This window comes from Pleurodeles waltl, chromosome 9, assembly GCF_031143425.1.
Source record: "Pleurodeles waltl isolate 20211129_DDA chromosome 9, aPleWal1.hap1.20221129, whole genome shotgun sequence".
In the NCBI taxonomy this organism is placed as follows: Eukaryota; Metazoa; Chordata; class Amphibia; order Caudata; family Salamandridae; genus Pleurodeles; species Pleurodeles waltl.
The window spans coordinates 10,059,058-10,079,908 of record NC_090448.1 but is presented as its reverse complement, the minus strand read 5'-3'; the positions used below and the strand labels follow the sequence as shown (position 1 = coordinate 10,079,908).

The window sequence follows — 20,851 nt, the reverse complement described above, 5'->3', positions numbered from 1 at the left end:
AGAAAGATTTACGCTCTTTCCTGGGACTAATGGGCTACTATCGAATGTTCATACCTGGGTATTCCACCCTTGCGGCTCCCCTCACAGACCTCCTGTCCAAATCACACCCTAACCTGTTATTACCTTTTTCTGATCTTCAGACAACTAGTTTTGAACGATTAAAATCCTATCTAACCAAGGAACCCATATTACAGTGTCCAGACTTTTCAAAACCATTTCATCTGTATACTGATGCCTCAGATGTGGGACTGGGGGGGGTTCTGGCTCAACCTGACGGGGAGGGTCGTGATCACCCTATCGTATATATCAGCAGGAAACTGTTTCCTCTGGAACGTCATTTTCCCATCATCGAAAGGGAGTGTTTGGCTATTAAATGGGCTGTGGACAGTTTACAGTATTACCTGTTGGGTCGACCTTTTTTACTTTTCACGGATCACGCTCCCCTCACTTGGATGGCCGCTCATAAAGATTCGAATTCCCGGATTCTGAGATGGTTCCTTGAACTACAGCCATTTTCCTTTCAGGTCCGCCACGTCCCGGGGTCTCAGCAAGCCCCTGCTGATTATTTGTCTTGGTTCCCTGACTCTACATCGGTCCTCGAGCAGGACCGTTCTTGGGAAGGGGTGTGTGAATGGGTATCCCCGATCACCCCTTCGGGAATGGCTGCAGCTGACGTATCGGATGATTCCGATACGTCATGTCCGCGTTCCTACGTTGCAGTGGGAACGCTTCCAGACGGAGGCTGGCGTCCCGGTGTTGCCGCGGTAACCCGGGAGGGTTTCCGGCCCGGGGGAGTGAAGAGGCGGGGTGCATCTAGCATACGGGAGAAGGAGCCCGAAGGAGAGGAGACCAGAGGAGAGGACGGAGAGAACGAAGGAGGAGAAACCGGAGAGGAGACCAACGGAAACAGCCAGACGGGAGATCCCGGAAGGACGGACCACACACACGACGAGGTGCTGGAACCAGTCAGCGTTGTCGAAGATTATCCACAGACGGACCACTCCAGCGCCAGCCACGACCCTGTAGGGTCGTGGCTTACTAACATACGGTCTTTTTGGACCAACAGAGGGAGCACCACAGTAAAGGGGACTGGGGAAGGGAACTAAGGAAGGGTGAGGGGTGGATTGGGAGGGGATTGGAGGGCACAGGGACGAACACGTGTGAGTCACCTATCAGTGCACTAAAAAGAAGTTAGTCACTTTGTACCCACAACTCTTCACTGGCACAACCCCACCCTTTGTTGCCTCTTCCCCGTTCTGTCATAGTTCAAAGAGAGAAACATACCTAGTGTCCCACTTACCGTTGCGTTTATTTCCTTTTGTTTTCGGTACCCCAACACTGGAACCACATGAGAGACCGCCAGAGCATCAACCTAAAGAGAACAAAGAAAGAAGGAGGAAAACACCATTAAGAGGAAGAAAAGGCAACACCTTGAGACTAAAACCAGAACTCCGTAAACATCAACATCGAAATATTTTTGAAATAAACCACTTACCTGAGCACCACAATTTCTCTCCATTGCCTTTATACTGTTCGTCCTGTCACACTGTGTTTCTCCTGGCTTCCCCTTGAGACATATACATCTGAACTGATGCGCACACACATAACCACAGAGGTGAGCACGCCCAGAGAGGGCCTGCAGAGGGGGGGGGTGCCCCCCAGGGACAGCAAGACTCTTCTTCTATGTTCTGTACCACAGGGAGCAGTTCATACCCCACCACTCACAGTCCACTGGGCCTCAGAGGGTGACCCCGGGGTCCAGTGGCCCTTGCAGTCTGTATAAAAGGTGAACAGTACCAATGCTTGTTTTACGAACAGTACTGCGGTTCATTTCACCATAATCGCCATTTAAAAAGTCAGCTTGCAAGTGGTAATCATGCATATCCACCCTTGTAATCAGTAGGTGTCCGTCACTAGGGGTGAGGGAAGCGCTGGGGTCTCATTGACCCTTGAGAAATGCGCCCTCTTTTCTACCCGCGGGGTGGCACCGGAGCTGCCCCACAGGGCCCGGGGGTGAAGAAAAAGAAATCTGAACACATTAGCTCCTAGGGAGGCTGAGAGGGTCCCAGCAATGTGCTTACATTAATGGTAACTGCATTACGGTGATGACATTGTCCTGCCCCGACAGGGCTGAGGCCCCGGTATTCCTCCTTCTCACACCGAGAACCCCCTCCCTGGGTTTTCACTGAGAGCAGGAGACACTGCAGGAGCCCATCAGACTGAGGGCATGATTCAGGTCATGGAGGACGAGTTACTCCCTCACAGCGGTGAAGGATATCCCGTGAAGGATATCTCGTTCGCGTATTGCGACCCCCTTATTTCCTATGGGATTTGGATTTCGGCGGACGGGATGTGAGTCACCGTTGTGAGATCTAATCATGACCAGTGTCCAGATCCCTTAGAAGTCCAGCTGTAAAGGGAGGGTGCCCGAGTGGAAAGCCCCAGGGATGCTGGGAGACACCGGAGAGCTCATGTAGACACCCTGCATGGCGATGGAGAGACAAACTTGTTTTATCGTATGTAAGTGAGGAGGCCCCTGCCCCAGGTGTGCAGACAGCTCTGAGGGTACAGAGGACTCTTGTTGCGTTTAATGACATGCACATATGCCTTCCAGGTACAGCGCTCTGATGACCTCTCTTTGGTGTAGCCCCCATACAGGTAAAACCGGAAGAGAAGGTAATCGTGGTTTCCGAAGGTAACGGGACATTCCTGGAGTGTGTGCCGAAGTCACGTCACGCCACCGTGACGTGGGTAAGAGTAACGAACGAGACCCACCCGGAACCACAGAAGGTAAACAATACTACAGGGTATGGGGTGTAATGGAGTCAGTGGTGGGCGCTTCTACTACCTATGTAAACACACCAATGCTAGACACTAATGTGCAAGCTTGATAGGTGAATTGTTTTGAGAACTTCTTGGGACTGCCCAGAGCATCCATTCTGCATGTACACCTCCCTCCCTGTGGTTTGAATGATGATTGTGCTGGTTACCTGGCCTGGAAGTATCTCCAGTGTGTCTGTATCCATATGGACTCTGACCTCCAGTGGTGTATAGAGTTATTTGAGGCCTCCACAACTGAACACAAAAACCCAGATGAGGCTTCTAGAGCAGGAAACATACCCCAGATGTGGCCTCCACAAGGGGACCCAGTGCTCCAGATGAGGCCACCAGAACTGGACAGCACTTCAGATGAGGTTAGTGTGAAAACACAAGGCCGCTGTCCCGGCTGATTTACCCTTATGGTAAGTATTCTTCGCCGCTTTGATTAGTCACTTGTAGATTATCAGATCTGATCTCTGAGGACCCCTCTCCTCCTCAGTGGCCTCTAAGAGCGCATCTTAGCAGGACAAGACCAAAAGGAGGTCTTAGTGTCATCTGCAGGAGACGTGTGTTGCTTTTCAGATGTTGTGCTCGTTCACTCATCCATATTCCGATCACCACGGCCTTGTGGCTTGAGGTCTGATCATCAGGGCACATGATCTTTCCCTCAGAAGGGAGTACATTTCTCAAGCCTGTTTGCTGCCCGCACTCATCCAATTCGTAAAACCATGTACCGATCACTGTCCATCGCAAGGCTGTTTTTGTCTGTGTGGAACAGGATCGAAAGTTCAACAAACATCTCAGACCACATTCACCATCAGGCTTTCATGTCGTACTGAGTCCCCAAGCCAAAGAACTTTCTGTACTGGATCCTACAGACTGATTCTGACCCCTGATTCCTTGAACTAAAGGTGTCATCCAGGCTCATTACTGTTCCCATTGCCTTCTGTCATGGGATGGACAACCCTTGCCTGTCCCCAAACTTGACTTGATTCTTTCCATTGATTGTGGTTGCCCCCTTCTATCATATCTTATAACATAGCCAGCCTGACCCAATTTGCCCGCCACTTTAAGGTTTTCATGGTACAATGGGTTTTCTTCCGTAAACGGAACAGCATCTACCTCACTTCTCACACATGATCAGTTCCACGCATCCTACCTAAGCCACTGAGCAGAAACGTGCACGGTCAGCTATCTCCTTCAGCAGCATATGATGTACCTGCTTCGTGAGCAGCAAAATCAGCGGTGTCCTTGGGTACCGCTCGCCTTACCAAAGCTGCCGAGGTGCAACGGGCAGGGTCAGCTGTCTGCTTGGGTACCGCTCACCTTACCAAAGCTGCAGAGGTGCAACGGGCAGTGACAGCTGTTTGCTTGGGTACCGCTCGCCTTACCAAAGCTGCCGAGGTGCAACAGGCAGTGACAGCTGTGTGCTCGGGTCCCGCTCGCCTTACCAAAGCTGCCGAGGTGCAACGGGCAGGGACAGCTGTCTTCTTGGGTCCCGCTCGCCTTACCTAAGCTGCCGAGGTGCAACGGGCAGGGTCAGCTGTCTGCTTGGGTACCGCTCGCCTTACCAGAGCTGCCGAGGTGCAACGGGCAGGGTCAGCTGTCTGCTTGGGTACTGCTCGCCTTACCTAAGCTGCCGAGGTGCAACGGGCAGGGTCAGCTGTCTGCTTGGGTACTGCTTGCCTTACCAGAGCTGCCGAGGTGCAACATGCAGCATCAGCTGTCTGCTTGGGTACCGCTCGCCTTACCAGAGCTGCCGAGGTGCAACAGGCAGCATCAGCTGTCTGCTTGGGTACCGCTCGCCTTACCTAAGCTGCTGAGTTGCAACGGGCAGGGCCAGCTGTCTGCTTGAGTAACACTCGCCTTACCAGAGCTGCCGAGGTGCAACAGGCAGCATCAGCTGTCTGCTTGGGTACCGCTCGCCTCACCAGAGCTGCCGAGGTGCAACAGGCAGCATCAGCTGTCTGCTTGGGTACCGCTCCCCTTACCTAAGCTGCCGAGGTGCAACAGGCAGGGACAGCTGTCTGCTTGGGTACTGCTCACCTTACCAAAGCTGCCGAGTTGCAACGGGCAGGGTCAGCTGTCTGCTTGGTTACCGCTCGCCTTACCAGAGCTGCCGAGGTGCAACGGGCAGGGTCAGCTGTCTGCTTGGGCACCGCTCGCCTTACCTAAGCTGCCGAGGTGCAACAGGCAGGGTCAGCTGTCTGCTTGGGTACCGCTCGCCTTACCAGAGCTGCCGAGGTGCAACATGCAGCATCAGCTGTCTGCTTGGGTACCGCTCGCCTTACCAGAGCTGCTGAGGTGCAACAGGCAGCATCAGCTGTCTGCTTGGGTACCGCTCGCCTTACCTAAGCTGCCGAGGTGCAACAGCCCGGGACAGCTGTCTGCTTGGGTAGTGTTCACCTTACCTAAGCTGCTGAGGTGCAACGTGCAGGGACATCTGTCTGCTTGGGTACTGCTCACCTTACCTAAGCTGCCGAGGTGCAACAGGCAGCATCAGCTGTCTGCTTGGGTACCGCTCGCCTTACCTAAGCTGCTAAGATATAACGGGCAGGGTTATCTGTCTCATTGAGCATCACTCGCCGAGGGCAACGTGCAGGGCCAGCTGTCTCATCTAGTACTGCTTCTCTTATCAAAGCTGCCGAGGTGCGAGGGTTAGCTGTCTCCTTGAGTGCTAGGGGGTGCTTCCGGGGGCTCTGATTTCTGTGCGAACATTGTTCGGGACGTAAGAATGGCAACCAAAAACCATGAGAAGAGTAATATATGTCATGTATAGTGCTCCTAACACAGAAAACACATTTGTTGCCTAATGTGTAAACTGGAAAAAGAAAAACTTAAACTAGTGAATATAATCATAAAAAACAATCTGAGGGGCACTCAAGATAATTTGGGATAATATCTCACCAGGATTTACAGATTTCAACTCTGGTTGAACTTTGCACATAAAAGCAGCACCTCCCTCTAAATGAAGTGCACTAATAGATAACCTCTCAGCAAGTAAGGGCTGTGATGAAGAACGCAGGCACTGATCCTCAGAGGAAGGAAGGCTGTCTTCACTCCAGGGCTGGCCAACGAGGGGAAGCGTCAGCACGAGGCACAAGATATGCATCCGTGTATCCGTTTGCATCTCATCAAGACAACGCATCGTCGTCAGTTCTGAGAGAGGAAAGTACCACCGATGCCCCGCGGAAGGCAACGTGCTCCTTCTGCGCATGCGCCCTGGGTTACCGAGCCGAACGGGCTGGTTTCACATTTAAAAGCCATTAAAATGGATTACTGTGCTCTGCCTTTCATTTCCTGTCTCGTGACGTCAGCAGACTGGTTGTTATTGTCTGATAATATCACGAGAAGTGACCTTGTGAGTGGAGGGCCCTAGTCCTGCTGCCCCCCCCCTTCTCCATTCAAAGGAAGAGGGGCAGTGGTGTAAGGAAACATGAGGTGGCCCCCTCACCCGACTCACGCGCTTACACCCCCAGACCAAGTCAGTGTACTGTGTTGAGGGGGGCCCTGGAGCTCAGCCCCCACCCCACGGGAGGTGCGGGGGCTAATGTTAGCTACTGACATGATTCCAGCTGCCTAGACAGCTCGCTGGTTCATGCCCCTGCTGCGGAGAGCTGTGCGCAATGACGTAGCCTCGCACCCCGTGTGACTGCGTTAGCCTGTCATCTTTCAGAGGCGATAACATGAGATGTGTTTACACAGCTGTGCCATGAGTTTTTTTTTTATAAATCAGAAAGACTCATGGAGAAGCAACATAGAGGGCGGTGATCTATTGTCGTCCAACCTCCCACCCGTCATACGTCCAAGACTTGAGCTTTTTTCATAACAAGGCTCCCCCCTTGGAGGTCTGAGATGAGGGTGGCAGGTGGTGGAGCACACATGGCATCAGGGCCCCATGCATAGAGGCAATAAGAGCCCCAAGTCATGTGTGGCATCTCTGGGCAGTAGCCTAACATAAGCCCCATCAGCCCCCGCAGTGCGGGGGGGGAAGGAGGATGGGCGAGCTCTAGGGGGGCCCTCAGCTACAGTGGTAGCTGCTGGGCCGGGGAGGGGGTCCCCTCCATGGACTTTGCAGGGGTCCCTTCAAGTTTCTTTACCCCTGTGCCTCTGGTCATCCCTCGATCTGCACCCACAACACTCCTCGTGTTGGGATTTTTCAACCCACACCTCTAGGGCTGAAAGCAGAAGGGCCTGCGGCCGAGAGGGCACTGATTGCTCTGAGCACAAAAAACGATGCGCCCATAAGAGTCACTGATTGCTCACATGGCCATTACACTGAGCAGCGACACAAACCGCCTCATGGGTCACTTGTGTTGCGTTGGGTGTGAGAGCTACAACGTGGGTACCTGGGTGGGAGCGAAGTACACGAGTGGGCACATGATGCACCCTGATACAGCGCCTAAACGGAGAAAAAAAAGCTGCGCCTTAGAATAGCTGTCTAGGAGGCAGTCCTGCCAAGTGTCACGCATCTCACGATAGAATAACGCATTTCCGGTCATTTCCCCCACATTACCGCAATGCCTGAGATCGTCACGCAAGTCAGTGAGTAAATCTTTCTAGTTCCAGTTTCTCACTTTTCTAGGTAAACTCCGAGTAGTGTTTATCAAAGACCACAAGGTGGCGCTAGAGTACAACGGGAGGTGTAGGATTCTCGATTTATTGCGATATTTATATGGCTCACTGGCACGAAAGTGTCCCTCACAGTCGTTGAAATGTCACTCATAATTACACTATAATTATGAAAATGCCACACAGAGCAGTCTGAAACCTTGGCAGCTCTGAGGAGGATGTCTGTAAATGCTAAACTGCAAGTGGATAACTATTTATTTTTGAAAAGCTCAACACAAGAGGAGGGGCTCACGAGGAAGTCATTGCAGGTGGGAGGTGGGAACAAGGCACGAAGGGGTGATGGGACAAGCTACAACAAAAAAAAGTGCGTGCCAAAAATTAGTGAAAGAACAAACCGACTCCATCCATGCTTCAGGGCGGAGCTAACACAAGAAAGGAAGGGGAGCCAACAGGAGCTCAGCAGTGGAAACACAGCGAATGAGTGACAACGAAAACAACCAATGCTGTGCTGTGGCCGGATTTCAAGCCCACTGAATAGTAAACAATGTCTCGCTGCACAGCACACCTGCTGTGGTAGGCGTGACCTAAAAAGGTGGTGCCACAGCATTGTTTTTAAAGTGGGTGGAGCGAAGCAACAAGGATACCGGAGGTGGAAGCAACACAGAGGGTGCAGGTGGGGGGGGCGTTCACTGAGGAGAGATGCAGAAGCAGTATGGATGGTGGTGGGAGAAGTGCACAACATGGACAAGAGAGAGAAACACGGAGTGAAGGGGAACCGAAGCACTCACGCAAGAGGGAGCGCGGCGTGGAACACGGAGAATCTCAAAAGGGCCAGTACTACACGGAGGGGCATGGGGTGGAAGCACACAGGTGAGAGCAACATGGAGCGAGGTGCAGAGGCAAAGAGAATTACATTAGGGAGACAGTTGGAAAACACATGCACTTATGCTCAATCAAAAAGAAAAAAAGGAGTGTTAGAAAAGTAAGCAGCCAAAGGACGCAGTAATGAGGTCATGCTCCAGGGGCGGTACAGGCACAAAAAGAGGAAGGCGAGGCCACACCAGAGTCTTTGAAACAGGATTGCTGCATTTGTAGGGTGCTTATTTAAAGCATGCCACGTAATGCAATGATCACATATTTTTATTTCCACTGCACAGCAATTAAAACGTACAAGGCAATCAAACATTAAGGGGGTCATTCCGACCCTGGCGGTTGACTACCGCCAGGGCCGGGGACCGCGGATGCACCGCCAACAGGCTGGCGGTGCATCCATAGGCATTCTGACCACGGCGGTACAGCCGCGGTCAGAAACGGGAAACCGGCGGTGTCCCGCCGGTTTCCCGCTGCCCTAGGGAATCCTCCATGGCGGCGCTGCAGGCTGCACCGCCATGGGGATTCCGACCCCCTTACCGCCAGCCTGGTTCTGGTGGTTTTGACTGCCAGAACCTGGCTGGCGGTAACGGGTGTCTGGGGGCCCCTGCAGTGCCCATGCCAATGGCATGGGCACTGCAGGTTTCCCCTAACAGGGCCACACCAAGATTTTCAGTGTCTGCCAAGCAGACACTGAAAATCGTGACGGGTGCAACTGCACCCGTCGCACCCCTTCCACTCCGCCGGCTCCATTCGGAGCCGGCATCCACATGGAAGGGGGTTTCCCGCTGGGCTGGTGGGCGGCCTTCTGGCGGTCGCCTGCCAGCCCAGCGGGAAACTCAGAATTACCGCAGCGGTCTTTTGACCGCGCAGCGGTATTCTGATGGCGGGACTTTGGCGGGCGGCGGAGGCCGCCCGCCAAAGTCAGAATGACCCCCTAAGTTTATGCAAATGTGAATGGGTGCAGCAAGCACTCGCCTTAGGGTTCACAACAACATCCCACCATAGAGTTCCTTCTCAGCATCCATAGATAAGGCCAAGGGGTCATAGAGAGCTTTAGACAACATGTAAATGTTTCTCAGTCTTTAATGTGTCTTCGCTTTACTGGATACCTAAAGCAGAGCTTCAGCTGAGAACAAGTTACTTGAGACTAAACAAACGAAGACCTATGTCACTCATTTCCATGAAAACTACAATCAAGGAGTGAATTGAAAACGGTTGTAAAAAAGTGAGGTGCTTCCAGGGGAAGAAAGAGCCATGTTTAGTGAAGGGGTGGTGGTGGTTGGGTGGTGCTGGTGAGGCTAGTGAGAGTGGTGATGTTGAATGTGGTGATAGGTTGGTGGTGGTGATGGCGAGGATGTGTAGGATGGTAATGGTGGTGGTGACAGAAATGGTGGTGTAGGTGTTGGTGGTAATTAGGGTGGTCGGATGGTGGTAGTGACATGATGGCAGTGGTGGTAGGGTGGTGGTAAGGGTGGTGAGTGTGAATGTGGTGATAGGCTGGTGGTGGTGATGGTGAGGATGGTGAGGGTGGTGGTAGTAATGGTGGTGGTCAGATAAATGGTGGTGAAGGTGGTGGTAATTAGAGTGGCATGGTGAAGTAATGGTGGTGAAAGTGTTGGTGGTAATTAGGGTGGTGGCAGGGTGGTAGTGATAGGATGGTAGTGGTGGTAGGGTGGTTGTGTGGGTGAAGTTGGTGGTTAGGGCGGCGGTGCTGGTGGTTAAGGTAGGTTGGTGGTTATGGTAGGGCGGTGCTGGTGTTATTGAGGTGTGCAGGGTAGTGATAGGGTTCTTGTGGATAGTGGTGGTGGCAGGTGGTGGTGTTAGGGAGGTTGGAGACATGTTAGGGTGGTAGTAGTTTAGTTTAGTTTTATGAATTTATAGAGCGCATAGCTACCCTAGGGCATCCCAGCGCTAAAGGTACAGGAAAGTTCTTGGTAGTTAAAGTGGTGGTATTTGTGGTGGTGGTAGTTAGGGTGGTTGTAGTTAGGTTGTGGTGTTGGTGGTTACTTTGTAGGTAGTGGTGGTGGTTAGGGGGTAGTAGTTAATTAGTTTGATGGTGTTGGTGTTTGTGGTGATGGTTAGTGTGGTGGGGTCGTGATAAGGGAGGTGGATGTTAGGGTTGTGGTATTGGTGGTCTTGGGGTGATTGTTTTGGTGATGGCAGTGGTTAGAGTGGTGGTCATCAGGGTGTGGTGGTGGTGGTTAGGATGGTTGTAGTTAGGGTGTGGTGTTGGTGGTTACTTTGTAGGTAGTGGTGGTTAGGGCGGGGGTAGGAGGATGGTAATGTGGTGATTAGGGTGATGGCTATAGTGGTTAGAATGGTGGTGGTAGGGTGGTGTTGGTTAAGTTAGTGGTTGGGAGTGGTGGTGCTAGAGTGGTGGTCAGCTGGTTAGTCTGATGGTAGTTAGGGTGGTGGTTGTCGAGTAGAGGTGGTTGGGTGAGGGCAGTAAAGGTGGTTGTGGTTAGTACAATGGTGGTGGTTAGTGTAGGGAACTGGTTAGGGTAAGGTGGTGGTTGTAGGGTAGTTGTGGCGAAAGCACTGGTGGTTAGGGTGGGGTGCTGGTTAGATCTTGGTGGTGGTGCTTCGGCTGTGGTAAGGGTAGGGTGGGGGTGCTTGGCGTAGGGTGCTGGTGGTGATGAGGGTGGCAGTGGTTGTTGGTGAGGTGGGTAGGTTGGTGGCAGGTTGGTGGTGGAAGGTTGGTGGTGTTAGGGGTAGGGCTTTGTTTTCTATAGTGCCTATATATTGAGAAGGTGGTAGGAGGCGCTGTGGTAGCCAGAGCAGGCACAGAGTGGAGTGCCAGCTTCAGTGCCAGGAGATAGCTGCCTCTGCCTCCCACAGTGACACCTGTAGGACTTCCATCCTTGGAAACTGAAAGCCCACATCTGCCTTGTTTGTTTAACATTTTCACTACCTGCCTGCCCAGGAGCCAGGGCCTCTGCAAGGTGGTGATCTTATCAACTGCATTCCAAGGATGTCATGTTACTTACTGTCTGAGGCAGGGCTCTGAGAACCATGCACTGTCTGAGGCAGGCCTCTGAGAACCAGGCACTGTCTGCGGTAGGGCTCTGAGGACCAGGCACTGTCTGATGTAGGGCTCTGAGGACCAGGTACTGTCCGAGGGAAGGCTCTGAGGACCACATACTGTCTGAGGCATGACTCTGATTACCAGGCACTGTCTGAGGGAGGGCTCTAAGGACCAGGCACTGTCTGAGGCAGAGCTCTGATTACCAAGCACTGTCTGAGGGAGGGCTCCGAGGACCACATACTGTCTGAGGCAGGGCTCTGATTACCAGGCACTGTCTGAGGTAGGCCTCTGAGGACCAGGCACTGTCTGAAGCAGGGCTCTGATTACCAGGCACTGTCTGAGGTAGGCCTCTGATGACCAGGCACTACCTGAGGCAAGGCTCTGAGGACCAGGTTCTCTCTGAGGCAAGGCTCTGATTACCAGGCACTGTCTGAGGTAGGCCTCTGAGGAGCAGGCACGGTCTGAGGCAGGGCTCTGATTAACAGGCACTGTCTGAGGGAGGGCTCTGAGGACCAGGCACTGCCTGAGACGAGGCTCTGAGGACCAGGTACTGTCCGAGGTAAGGCTCTGAGGACCACATACTGTCTGAGGCATGACTCTGATTACCAGGCACTGTCTGATGGAGGGCTCTGAGGACCAGGCACTGTCTGAGGCAGGGCTCTGATTACCAAGCACTGTCTGAGGGAGGGCTCCGAGGACCACATACTGTCTGAGGCAGGGCTCTAAGGACCAGGCAATGTCTGAGGCAGGGCGCTGAGAACCAGGTACTGGCTGAGGTAGGGCTCTGAGGACCAGGGACTGTGAGGCAGGGCTCTGAGGTCCAGGCACTGTCCTGTCTGAGGCAAGACTCTGATTAGCAGCCACTATCTGAGGGATGGTTCGAAGGACCACATACTGAATGAGGCAGGGCTCTGAGAACCAGGTACTGGCTGAGGCAAGGCTCTGAAGACCAGGCAATCTCTGAGGTAGGGCTCTGAGGACCAGGTATTGTCTAAGGCAAGGCTCTGAGGACCAGGCACTGTCTGAGGCATGGCTCTGAGGACCAGGCATTGTCTGAGGGAGGGCTCAGAGGACCACATACTCTCTGAGGCAGAGCTCTGATCACCAGGCACGGTCTGAGGTAGGCCTCTGAGGACCAGGTACTGTTTGAGGCAGGGATCTGATTACCAAGCACTGCCTGAGGTAGGCCTCTGATGACCAGGCACTACGTGAGGCAAGGCTCTGAGGACCAGGTTCTGTCTGAGGCAAGGCTTTGATTACCAGGCACTGTCTGAGGTAGGCCTCTGAGTACCAGTCACTGTCTGAGGCAGGGCTCTGATTACCAGGTACTGTCTGAGGTAGGCCTCTGAGGACCAGGCACTGTCTGAAGCAAATCAAATCAAATCAAATCATTAGAATTTATAAAGCGCGCTACTCACCCGTGCGGATCTCAAGGCGCTAGGGACAAAGGGGGTGGTTATCGCTGCTCGAACAGCCAGGTCTTTAGGAGTCTCCGGAAAGCGGAGTGGTCCTGGGTGGTCCTGAGGCTGGTGGGGAGGGAGTTCCAGGTCTTGGCCGCCAGGAAGGAGAAAGATCTCCCACCCGCCGTGGAGCGTCGGATGCGAGGGACGGCGGCGAGTGCGAGGCCAGAGGAGCGGAGGGGGCGGGTGGGGACGTAGAAGTTGAGGCGTCTGTTGAGGTATTCCGGTCCCTTGTCGTGGAGGGCTTTGTGTGCGTGGGTGAGAAGTCGGAAGGTGATCCTTTTGCTGACTGGGAGCCAATGCAGGTGTCTCAGGTGTGCGGAGATGTGGCTTCTGCGGGGTACGTCGAGGATGAGGCGGGCCGAGGCGTTTTGAATGCGTTGTAGGCGATTTTGGAGTTTGGCTGTGGTCCCGGCGTAGAGGGTGTTGCCGTAGTCCAGGCGGCTCGTGACGAGGGCGTGGGTCACGGTTTTTCTGGTGTCGGCGGGGATCCAGCGGAAGATCTTGCAGAGCATGCGGAGGGTGAGGAAGCAGGCGGAGGCTCTGATTACCAGGCACTGTCTGAGGTAGGCCTCTGATGACCAGGCATTACCTGAGGCCAATGTCTGAGGACCAGGTTCTGTCAGAAGGCAAGGCTCTGATTACCAGGCACTGTCTGAGGTAGGCCTCTGAGGACCAGGCACTGTCTGAGGCAGGGCTCTGATTACCAGGCACTGTCTGAGGGAGGGCTCTGAGGACCAGGCACTGCCTGAGGCAAGGCTCTGAGGACCAGGTACTGTCGCAGGGAAGGCTCTGAGGACCACATACTGTCTGAGGCAGGGCTCTGATTACCAACTACTGTCTGAGGGAGGGCTCTGAGGACCAGGCACTGTCTGAGGCAGGGCTCTGATTACCAAGCACTGTCTGAGGGAGGGCTCCGAGGACGACATACTGTGTGAGGCAGGCCTCTGAGAACCAGGCTCTGTCTGAGGCAAGGCTCTGAGGACCAGGTACTGGCTGAGGCAAGGCTCTGAGGACCAGGCAATCTCTGAGGTAGGGCTCCGAGGACCAGGTACTGTCTAAGGCAAGGCTCTGAGGACCAGGCACTGTCTGAGGTAGGGCTCCGAGGACCAGGCGCTGTCTGAGGCATGGCTCTGAGGGCCAAGTACTGTTTGAGGTAGGGCTCTGAGAACCAGCCACTGTCTGAGGCATGGCTCTGAGGACCAGGCAATGTCTGAGGCAGGGCTTTGAGGACCAGAGACTGTCTGAGGCAGGGCTCCGAGGACCAGGAACTGTCTGAGGCAGGGCTCCGAGGACCAGGAACTGTCTGAGGCAGGGCTCTGAGGACCAGGCACTGTTTGAGGCAGGTCTCTGAGGACCAGGCACTGTCTGAGGCAAGGCTCTGAGAACCAGGCACCGTCCTGTCTGAGGCAAGGCTCTGATTACCAGGCACAGTCTAAGGGAGGGCTCTGAGGAACACATCCTCTCTGGGGCAGGGCTCTGAGAACCAGGTACTGGCTGAGGCAACGCTCTGAGGACCAGGCACTGTCTGAGGTAGGGCTCTGAGGACATGTACTGTCTGGGACAGGGCTCTGAAGACCAGGTACTGTTTGAGGTAGGGCTCTGAGGACCAAGTACTGTCTGAGGCAGGGCTCTGATTACCAGGTACTGTTTGAAGTAGGGCTCTGAGGACCAGGAACTGTCTGAGGCAGGACTCTGGGGACTGCTGGGTACCAACAGCTGACCAGAGACAACATGAGGCATTTAAAGACAATCACTGCATGCTCTGAGCTGTAGTTTGTTGTATGCTGAAAAAAGCTGCCATGTGATGGCAGTCAGTCAGGGAGGTCGGCTTTCTGACTAGGATCATTATGTGTGCTTACGAATTAGTCGCTTAGCCTTAAAGACTCTTTGGATAAGGTTATCCTGACTTTACTGTTCACTAGAATAACCACTGAGGCAGTAGAGAAGCATGTGGGAGACCACTATGGGTGCTGAGGTGGGGGGCGGCAAAAGTAGGGAGAGCTTGCGAGAACGGGGGGTGCAGGGAGGAGAGAAGCATACAACAGAGACAACTGACAAACACATGCACTCTCATGGAGGTCTTCTAAAAAAAATTAAAAAAGAGTTTCTGAAAAAGGAACACTCGTGGAAGAATTGAAGGAGCCAATCAGAGAGGTCGTAAAAAAACTATGCTCCAAGGGAAGGAAAAAGACATGCTCGAGGGGCTAACACACACAAAGCCAGCGAATAGAAAGCAAGAAAATGTGAGTGACAATCCACCAAGCCAATGGTAAGCAGTGGGCAGAATGCATTACTAGGTCTGCTTTCAGAAAGTCTCCAATATGAATCTACAACCAGGCAGATGCTGTCCTGGAGACCTCGACCTAAAAAGTAGGGGAACTATTTATGCTAAATTAAAAACGTGCCTGCATGTGGTGCCCCACAGATCCTGCCCACTTCGACCTCTGAGTTCCGACCGGGACAGGACTCTGTGTTCATGACAGGAGGGCGCCTGTGAAAGGTTGTAGGGCTGGATCACAGTCAGTCACATGTCAGATGGTCTTGGAGGAGGCATGCCACTGAGTGCCAGGACCTCAGCTCATGAGACTGAGGGCAGAGGAGCCTCCCAGCTCCATGAATGCAGCATGGGAGGCCAATAATCACATAGTTAACATATGCATTCTTCCACCGTGAAATGTTTCTGCCTTTGGAATTGGCAACAAGAAGGCATCCTCGTGATAGAATCACACCGCAGGAAGGATGCCAGGCGTGAAACGTGGGAGGAAAGAAATATTCAAGGAATGAGAAAGCCGGAGGGGCCGGGGCCAAGAAACCAGAGACATACATTGGTGGGTTAGACCCTGGGTGGCTTTTATGGTGACGTTGACTCTGGGAGCATTGATCCCAGTGATGCTAACCACCGTTACTAACCCAGTGATGCTAACCACCATTACTATCCCAGTGATGCTAACCACCAGTGATGCTAACCACCATTACTATCCCAGTGATGCTCACCACCAGTGATGCTAACCACCATTACTATCCCAGTGATGCTAACCAGCATTACTATCCCAGTGATGTTAACCACCCTAACTATCCCAGTGATGCTAACCACCCTAACTATCCCAGTGATGCTAACCACCATTACTATCCCAGTGATGCTAACCACCATTACTATCCCAGTGATGCTAACCAGCATTACTATCCCAGTGATGTTAACCACCCTAACTATCCCAGTGATGCTAACCACCCTAACTATCCCAGTGATGCTAACCACCATTACTAACCCAGTGATGCTAACCACCATTACTATCCCAGTGATGCTAACCAGCATTACTATCCCAGTGATGGTAACCACCCTAACTATCCCAGTGATGCTAACCACCCTAACTATCCCAGTGATGCTAACCACCATTACTATCCCAGTGATGCTAACCACCATTACTATCCCAGTGATGCTAACCACCAGTGATGCTAACCACCATTACTATCCCAGTGATGCTAACCACCAGTGATGCTAACCACTATTACTATCCCAGTGTTGCTAACCACTATTACTATCCCAGTGATGCTAACCACCATTACTATCCCAGTGATGCTAACCACCAGTGATGCTAACCACCATTACTATCCCAGTGATACTAACCACTATTACTATCCCAGTGATGCTAACCACCATTACTATCCCAGTGATGCTAACCACCAGTGATGCTAACCACCATTACTATCCCAGTGATGCTAACCACCATTACTATCCCAGTGATGCTAACCACTATTACTATCCCAGTGATGCTAACCACCATTACTATCCCAGTGATGCTAACCACCAGTGATGCTAACCACCATTACTATCCCAGTGATGCTAACCACTATTACTATCCCAGTGATGCTAACCACTATTACTATCCCAGTGATGCTAACCACCATTACTATCCCAGTGATGCTAACCACCATTACTATCCCAGTGATGCTAACCACTATTACTATCCCAGTGACGCTAACCACCAGTGATGCTAACCACCATTACTGTCCCAGTGATGCTAACCAACATTACTATCCCAGTGATGCTAACCGCCATTACTATCCCAGTGATGCTTACCACCAGTGATGCTAACCACCATTACTATCCCAGTGATGCTAACCACCATTACTATCCCAGTGATGCTAACCACCAGTGATGCTAACCACCATTACTATCCCAGTGATGCTAACCACCATTACTATCCCAGTGATGCTAACCACCATTACTATAACCACCATTACTATCCCAGTGATGCTAACCACCATTACTATCCCAGTGATGTTAACCACCCTAACTATCCCAGTGATGCTAACCACCATTACTATCCCAGTGATGCTAACCAGCATTACCATCCCAGTGATGTTAACCACCCTAACTATCCCAGTGATGCTAACCACCATTACTATCCCAGTGATGCTAACCACCATTACTATCCCAGTGATGCTAACCACCATTACTATCCCAGTGATGCTAACCACCATTACTATAACCACCATTACTATCCCAGTGATGCTAACCACCATTACTATCCCAGTGATGCTAACCACTATTACTATCCCAGTGATGCTAACCACCATTACTATCCCAGTGATGCTAACCACCATTACTATAACCACCATTACTATCCCAGTGATGCTAACCACCATTACTATCCCAGTGATGCTAACCACCATTACTATCCCAGTGATGCTAACCACCAGTGATGCTAACCACCATTACTATAACCACCATTACTATCCCAGTGATGCTAACCACCATTACTATCCCAGTGATGCTAACCACTATTACTATCCCAGTGATGCTAACCACCATTACTATCCCAGTGATGCTAACCACTATTACTATCCCAGTGATGCTAACCACTATTACTATCCCAGTGATGCTAACCACCATTACTATCCCAGTGATGCTAACCACCATTACTATCCCACCATTACTATCCCAGTGATGTTAACCACCATAACTATCCCAGTGATGCTAACCAGCATTACTATCCCAGTGATGTTAACCACCATTACTATCCCAGTGATGCTAACCACCATTACTATCCCACCATTACTATCCCAGTGATGTTCACCACCATAACTATCCCAGTGATGTTAACCACCATTACTATCCCAGTGATGCTAACCACCAATACTATCCCACCATTACTATCCCAGTGATGCTAACCACCATTACTATCCCAGTGATGCTAACCATCATAACTATCCCAGTGATGCTAACCACCATTGCTATCCCAGTGATGTTAACCACCATTACGATCCCAGTGATACTACCATTACTATCCCAGTGATGCTAACCACCATTACTATCCCAGTGATGCTAACCACCATTACTATCCCAGTGATGCTAACCACCATTACTACTGCCACAAGTTGTCCACACTCACTCCTCTTTCAGGAAGGAATATTCAGTCCATCCAGGATGTAGCCTTAGAACATAACCAGGGACGTCCTCTGGAGAAACAGGTCCAACCAATGTCCAGGCTTATGCCCAATCGTAGAGAATCACACAGTTTGCAAGGCATAATTACATTGAGTAAGACTTACTAAATCCTGGCGTGGAGGTCCATGATGGGGTAGGATCCGCCCAGCATCTTAGCAAGTGTGTACCAGACACAGACGATACTTTAAGGCACAGATGTGGGCCTCAGACCCCTTAGTAAAAGGTGATGTCCTGTTGAGTCCTTAAGACCTCCACAGGATCCATGTACAGTTCAAAGATCATTGAGGCAAGGCAGGATCCTTTCCGCTATCTGATGCGGCTTGGTGGTCAGCTGGGGTCCCTCAGCTGGGGTCCGTCTAAACATATTGTACACTTTTTGAAATGAAGGATGAAATCGTCTGAGTACCATTTTGCATTTGGTGAGTAGATTTATGGAAGCCCACCGGGAGATCAAGGATGACCAGGAGATCAAGGGATAGCATTGTCCGTCATCCCCATTGCATGATCTAAACATGGATCATGGCCCTTTCGGTGCGACATCCCTGGTTGTTGTTCCTGCAGCAGGCTGCGACAGTGGATGTGGTTTAGAAGTTGGTGTGCTTCTGTTCTTCTCAGGAACTTGGCAAGGAAAGGGAGGCGGGTGATGTGTGGCAGTTGGCGAGGTCACCAGGGACCGGGTGCAGATTCAGACCACTCAGAAGGATTGTATAAGGGTGTACTGAGGTCTGTTGTCATCCCACAAGGTCCTTTTAGGGGTGTCAGGAGGGAGTCTAGGTCACCCTTGACAAGAGCTTGGAAGGTATACTTCAGAGGTGAAGCTCAAGAGGATTTCAGGGGTGTTGTAGAATGGGTTTAAGAGATCAATATGTGGGGGGTGTAGGACAAATGTCAATAAAACTGTTAATGTGAATGGATTTCATAACTGAATACTGGATGGGAGCTGGCTTCGGAGGGGTCGTGTCAGGTTCTAGTTGCATTAACAGTGCTTTACCTTCATTACTAATCCTGTGTGATCAGGGTGTTTTATAGATGAGAATTTGCAGACAGAGGTTACAGTTTTGAAGTCCACGAGGTCTTTCTGAGAATGCGCTTCCTTGATTAGGCCTCATCACGTATCCCAGCTGCACAGCAGCTGGAGATGCATAAAACAAGGGATGAGCCATTTTTGGCTAAGTAAACGTTCAGTTCTGGTTTGAGTGAAAAAGAGATGCATTTACAGCCAGGAAGAAATAACATAGGCCATTCCAATGTCCCATCTTGACTTCCTTCAGAAAAGGAATAATTCACATATCCTACATTCACTATCCATGTTGATAGACCTTCTAGATGTTCAGCTCACCCAACCTCCATATATGAATCCTGACACCTTGTGCCATTCAGAAGCTCATTTATTCTGTTTATAGTGACGTACGCTCTCTACCGTCTCAGACCTCATGTCGCTTGTCTTCTGCCAGCAGCAGGTATGATGCCTCGACCCCCATTTTCTGGCTACTAGAAACCTATTCCTAGGATTGACCCTTCTTTAGGGTACTAGAGAACTGGCCCAGGGGTTCACCCTTCTTTGGGGTACTAAAGGACAGGCCCCAGGGTTGACGTCCTTTGGGGTGTTGGAGAACATGCCCCGGTGTGACCCTTCTTTGAGCTTATAGAGGACAGGCCCCAGGGTTGACATTTATTTGTGGTACTAGAGGACAGGCCTCGGGGTTGACCCTTCTTTGGGGGTACTAGAGAACAGGCCCCAGGGTTGACCCTTTGTTGGGGTACTACAGAACATGTCCCAGGGATGACCCTTCTTTGGGGTGCTGGAGAACATGCCCCGGTGTGACCCTTCTTTGGGATTATAGAGGACAGGCCCCAGGGTTGACATTTATTTGTGGTACTAGAGGACAGGCCCCGGGGTTGACCCTTCTTTGGGGGTACTAGAGAACAGGCCCCAGGGTTGACATTTATTTGTGGTACTAGAGGACAGGCCCAGGGGTTGACCCTTCTTTGGGGTACTAGAGAACATGTCCCAGGGATGACCCTTCTTTGGGGTGCTGGAGAACATGCCCTGGTGTGACCCTCCTTTGGGATACTAGAGAACATGCCCCAGGGTTGACCCTTCTTTGGGCACTAGAGAACAGACCGGGGGTTGACCCTTCTTTGGGGCACTAGAGGAGAAGCCCCAGGGTTGACCCTTCTTTGGGGTGCTGGAGAACATCCCCCGGTGTGACCCTTCTTTGTGATTATAGAGGACAGGCCCCAGGGTTGACTCTTCTTTGGGGTACTAGAGGAGAAGCCCCAGGGTTGACCCTTCTTTGAGCTTATAGAGGACAGGCCCCAGGGTTGACATTTATTTGTGGTACTAGAGGACAGGCCTCGGGGTTGACCCTTCTTTGGGGGTACTAGAGAACAGGCCCCAGGGTTGACCCTTTGTTGGGGTACTACAGAACATGTCCCAGGGATGACCCTTCTTTGGGGTGCTGGAGAACATGCCCCAGTGTGACCCTTCTTTGAGCTTATAGAGGACAGGCCCCAGGGTTGACATTTATTTGTGGTACTAGAGGACAGGCCTCGGGGTTGACCCTTCTTTGGGGGTACTAGAGAACAGGCCCCAGGGTTGACCCTTTGTTGGGGTACTACAGAACATGTCCCAGGGATGACCCTTCT

General features: G+C 51.8%; 1 protein-coding gene across 1 annotated transcript in view; it reads left to right on the top strand.

Annotated features, from left to right (window-relative positions):
• LOC138258830 (semaphorin-3A-like) overlaps positions 1–20,851 on the top strand; it is a 248,405-nt gene that overhangs the window by 221,335 nt on the left and 6,219 nt on the right. The window contains exon 16 of the mRNA XM_069206102.1: positions 2,648–2,790. Coding sequence (XP_069062203.1) covers positions 2,648–2,790 — 143 coding nt within the window. The remainder of the gene's footprint in view (positions 1–2,647; positions 2,791–20,851) is intronic.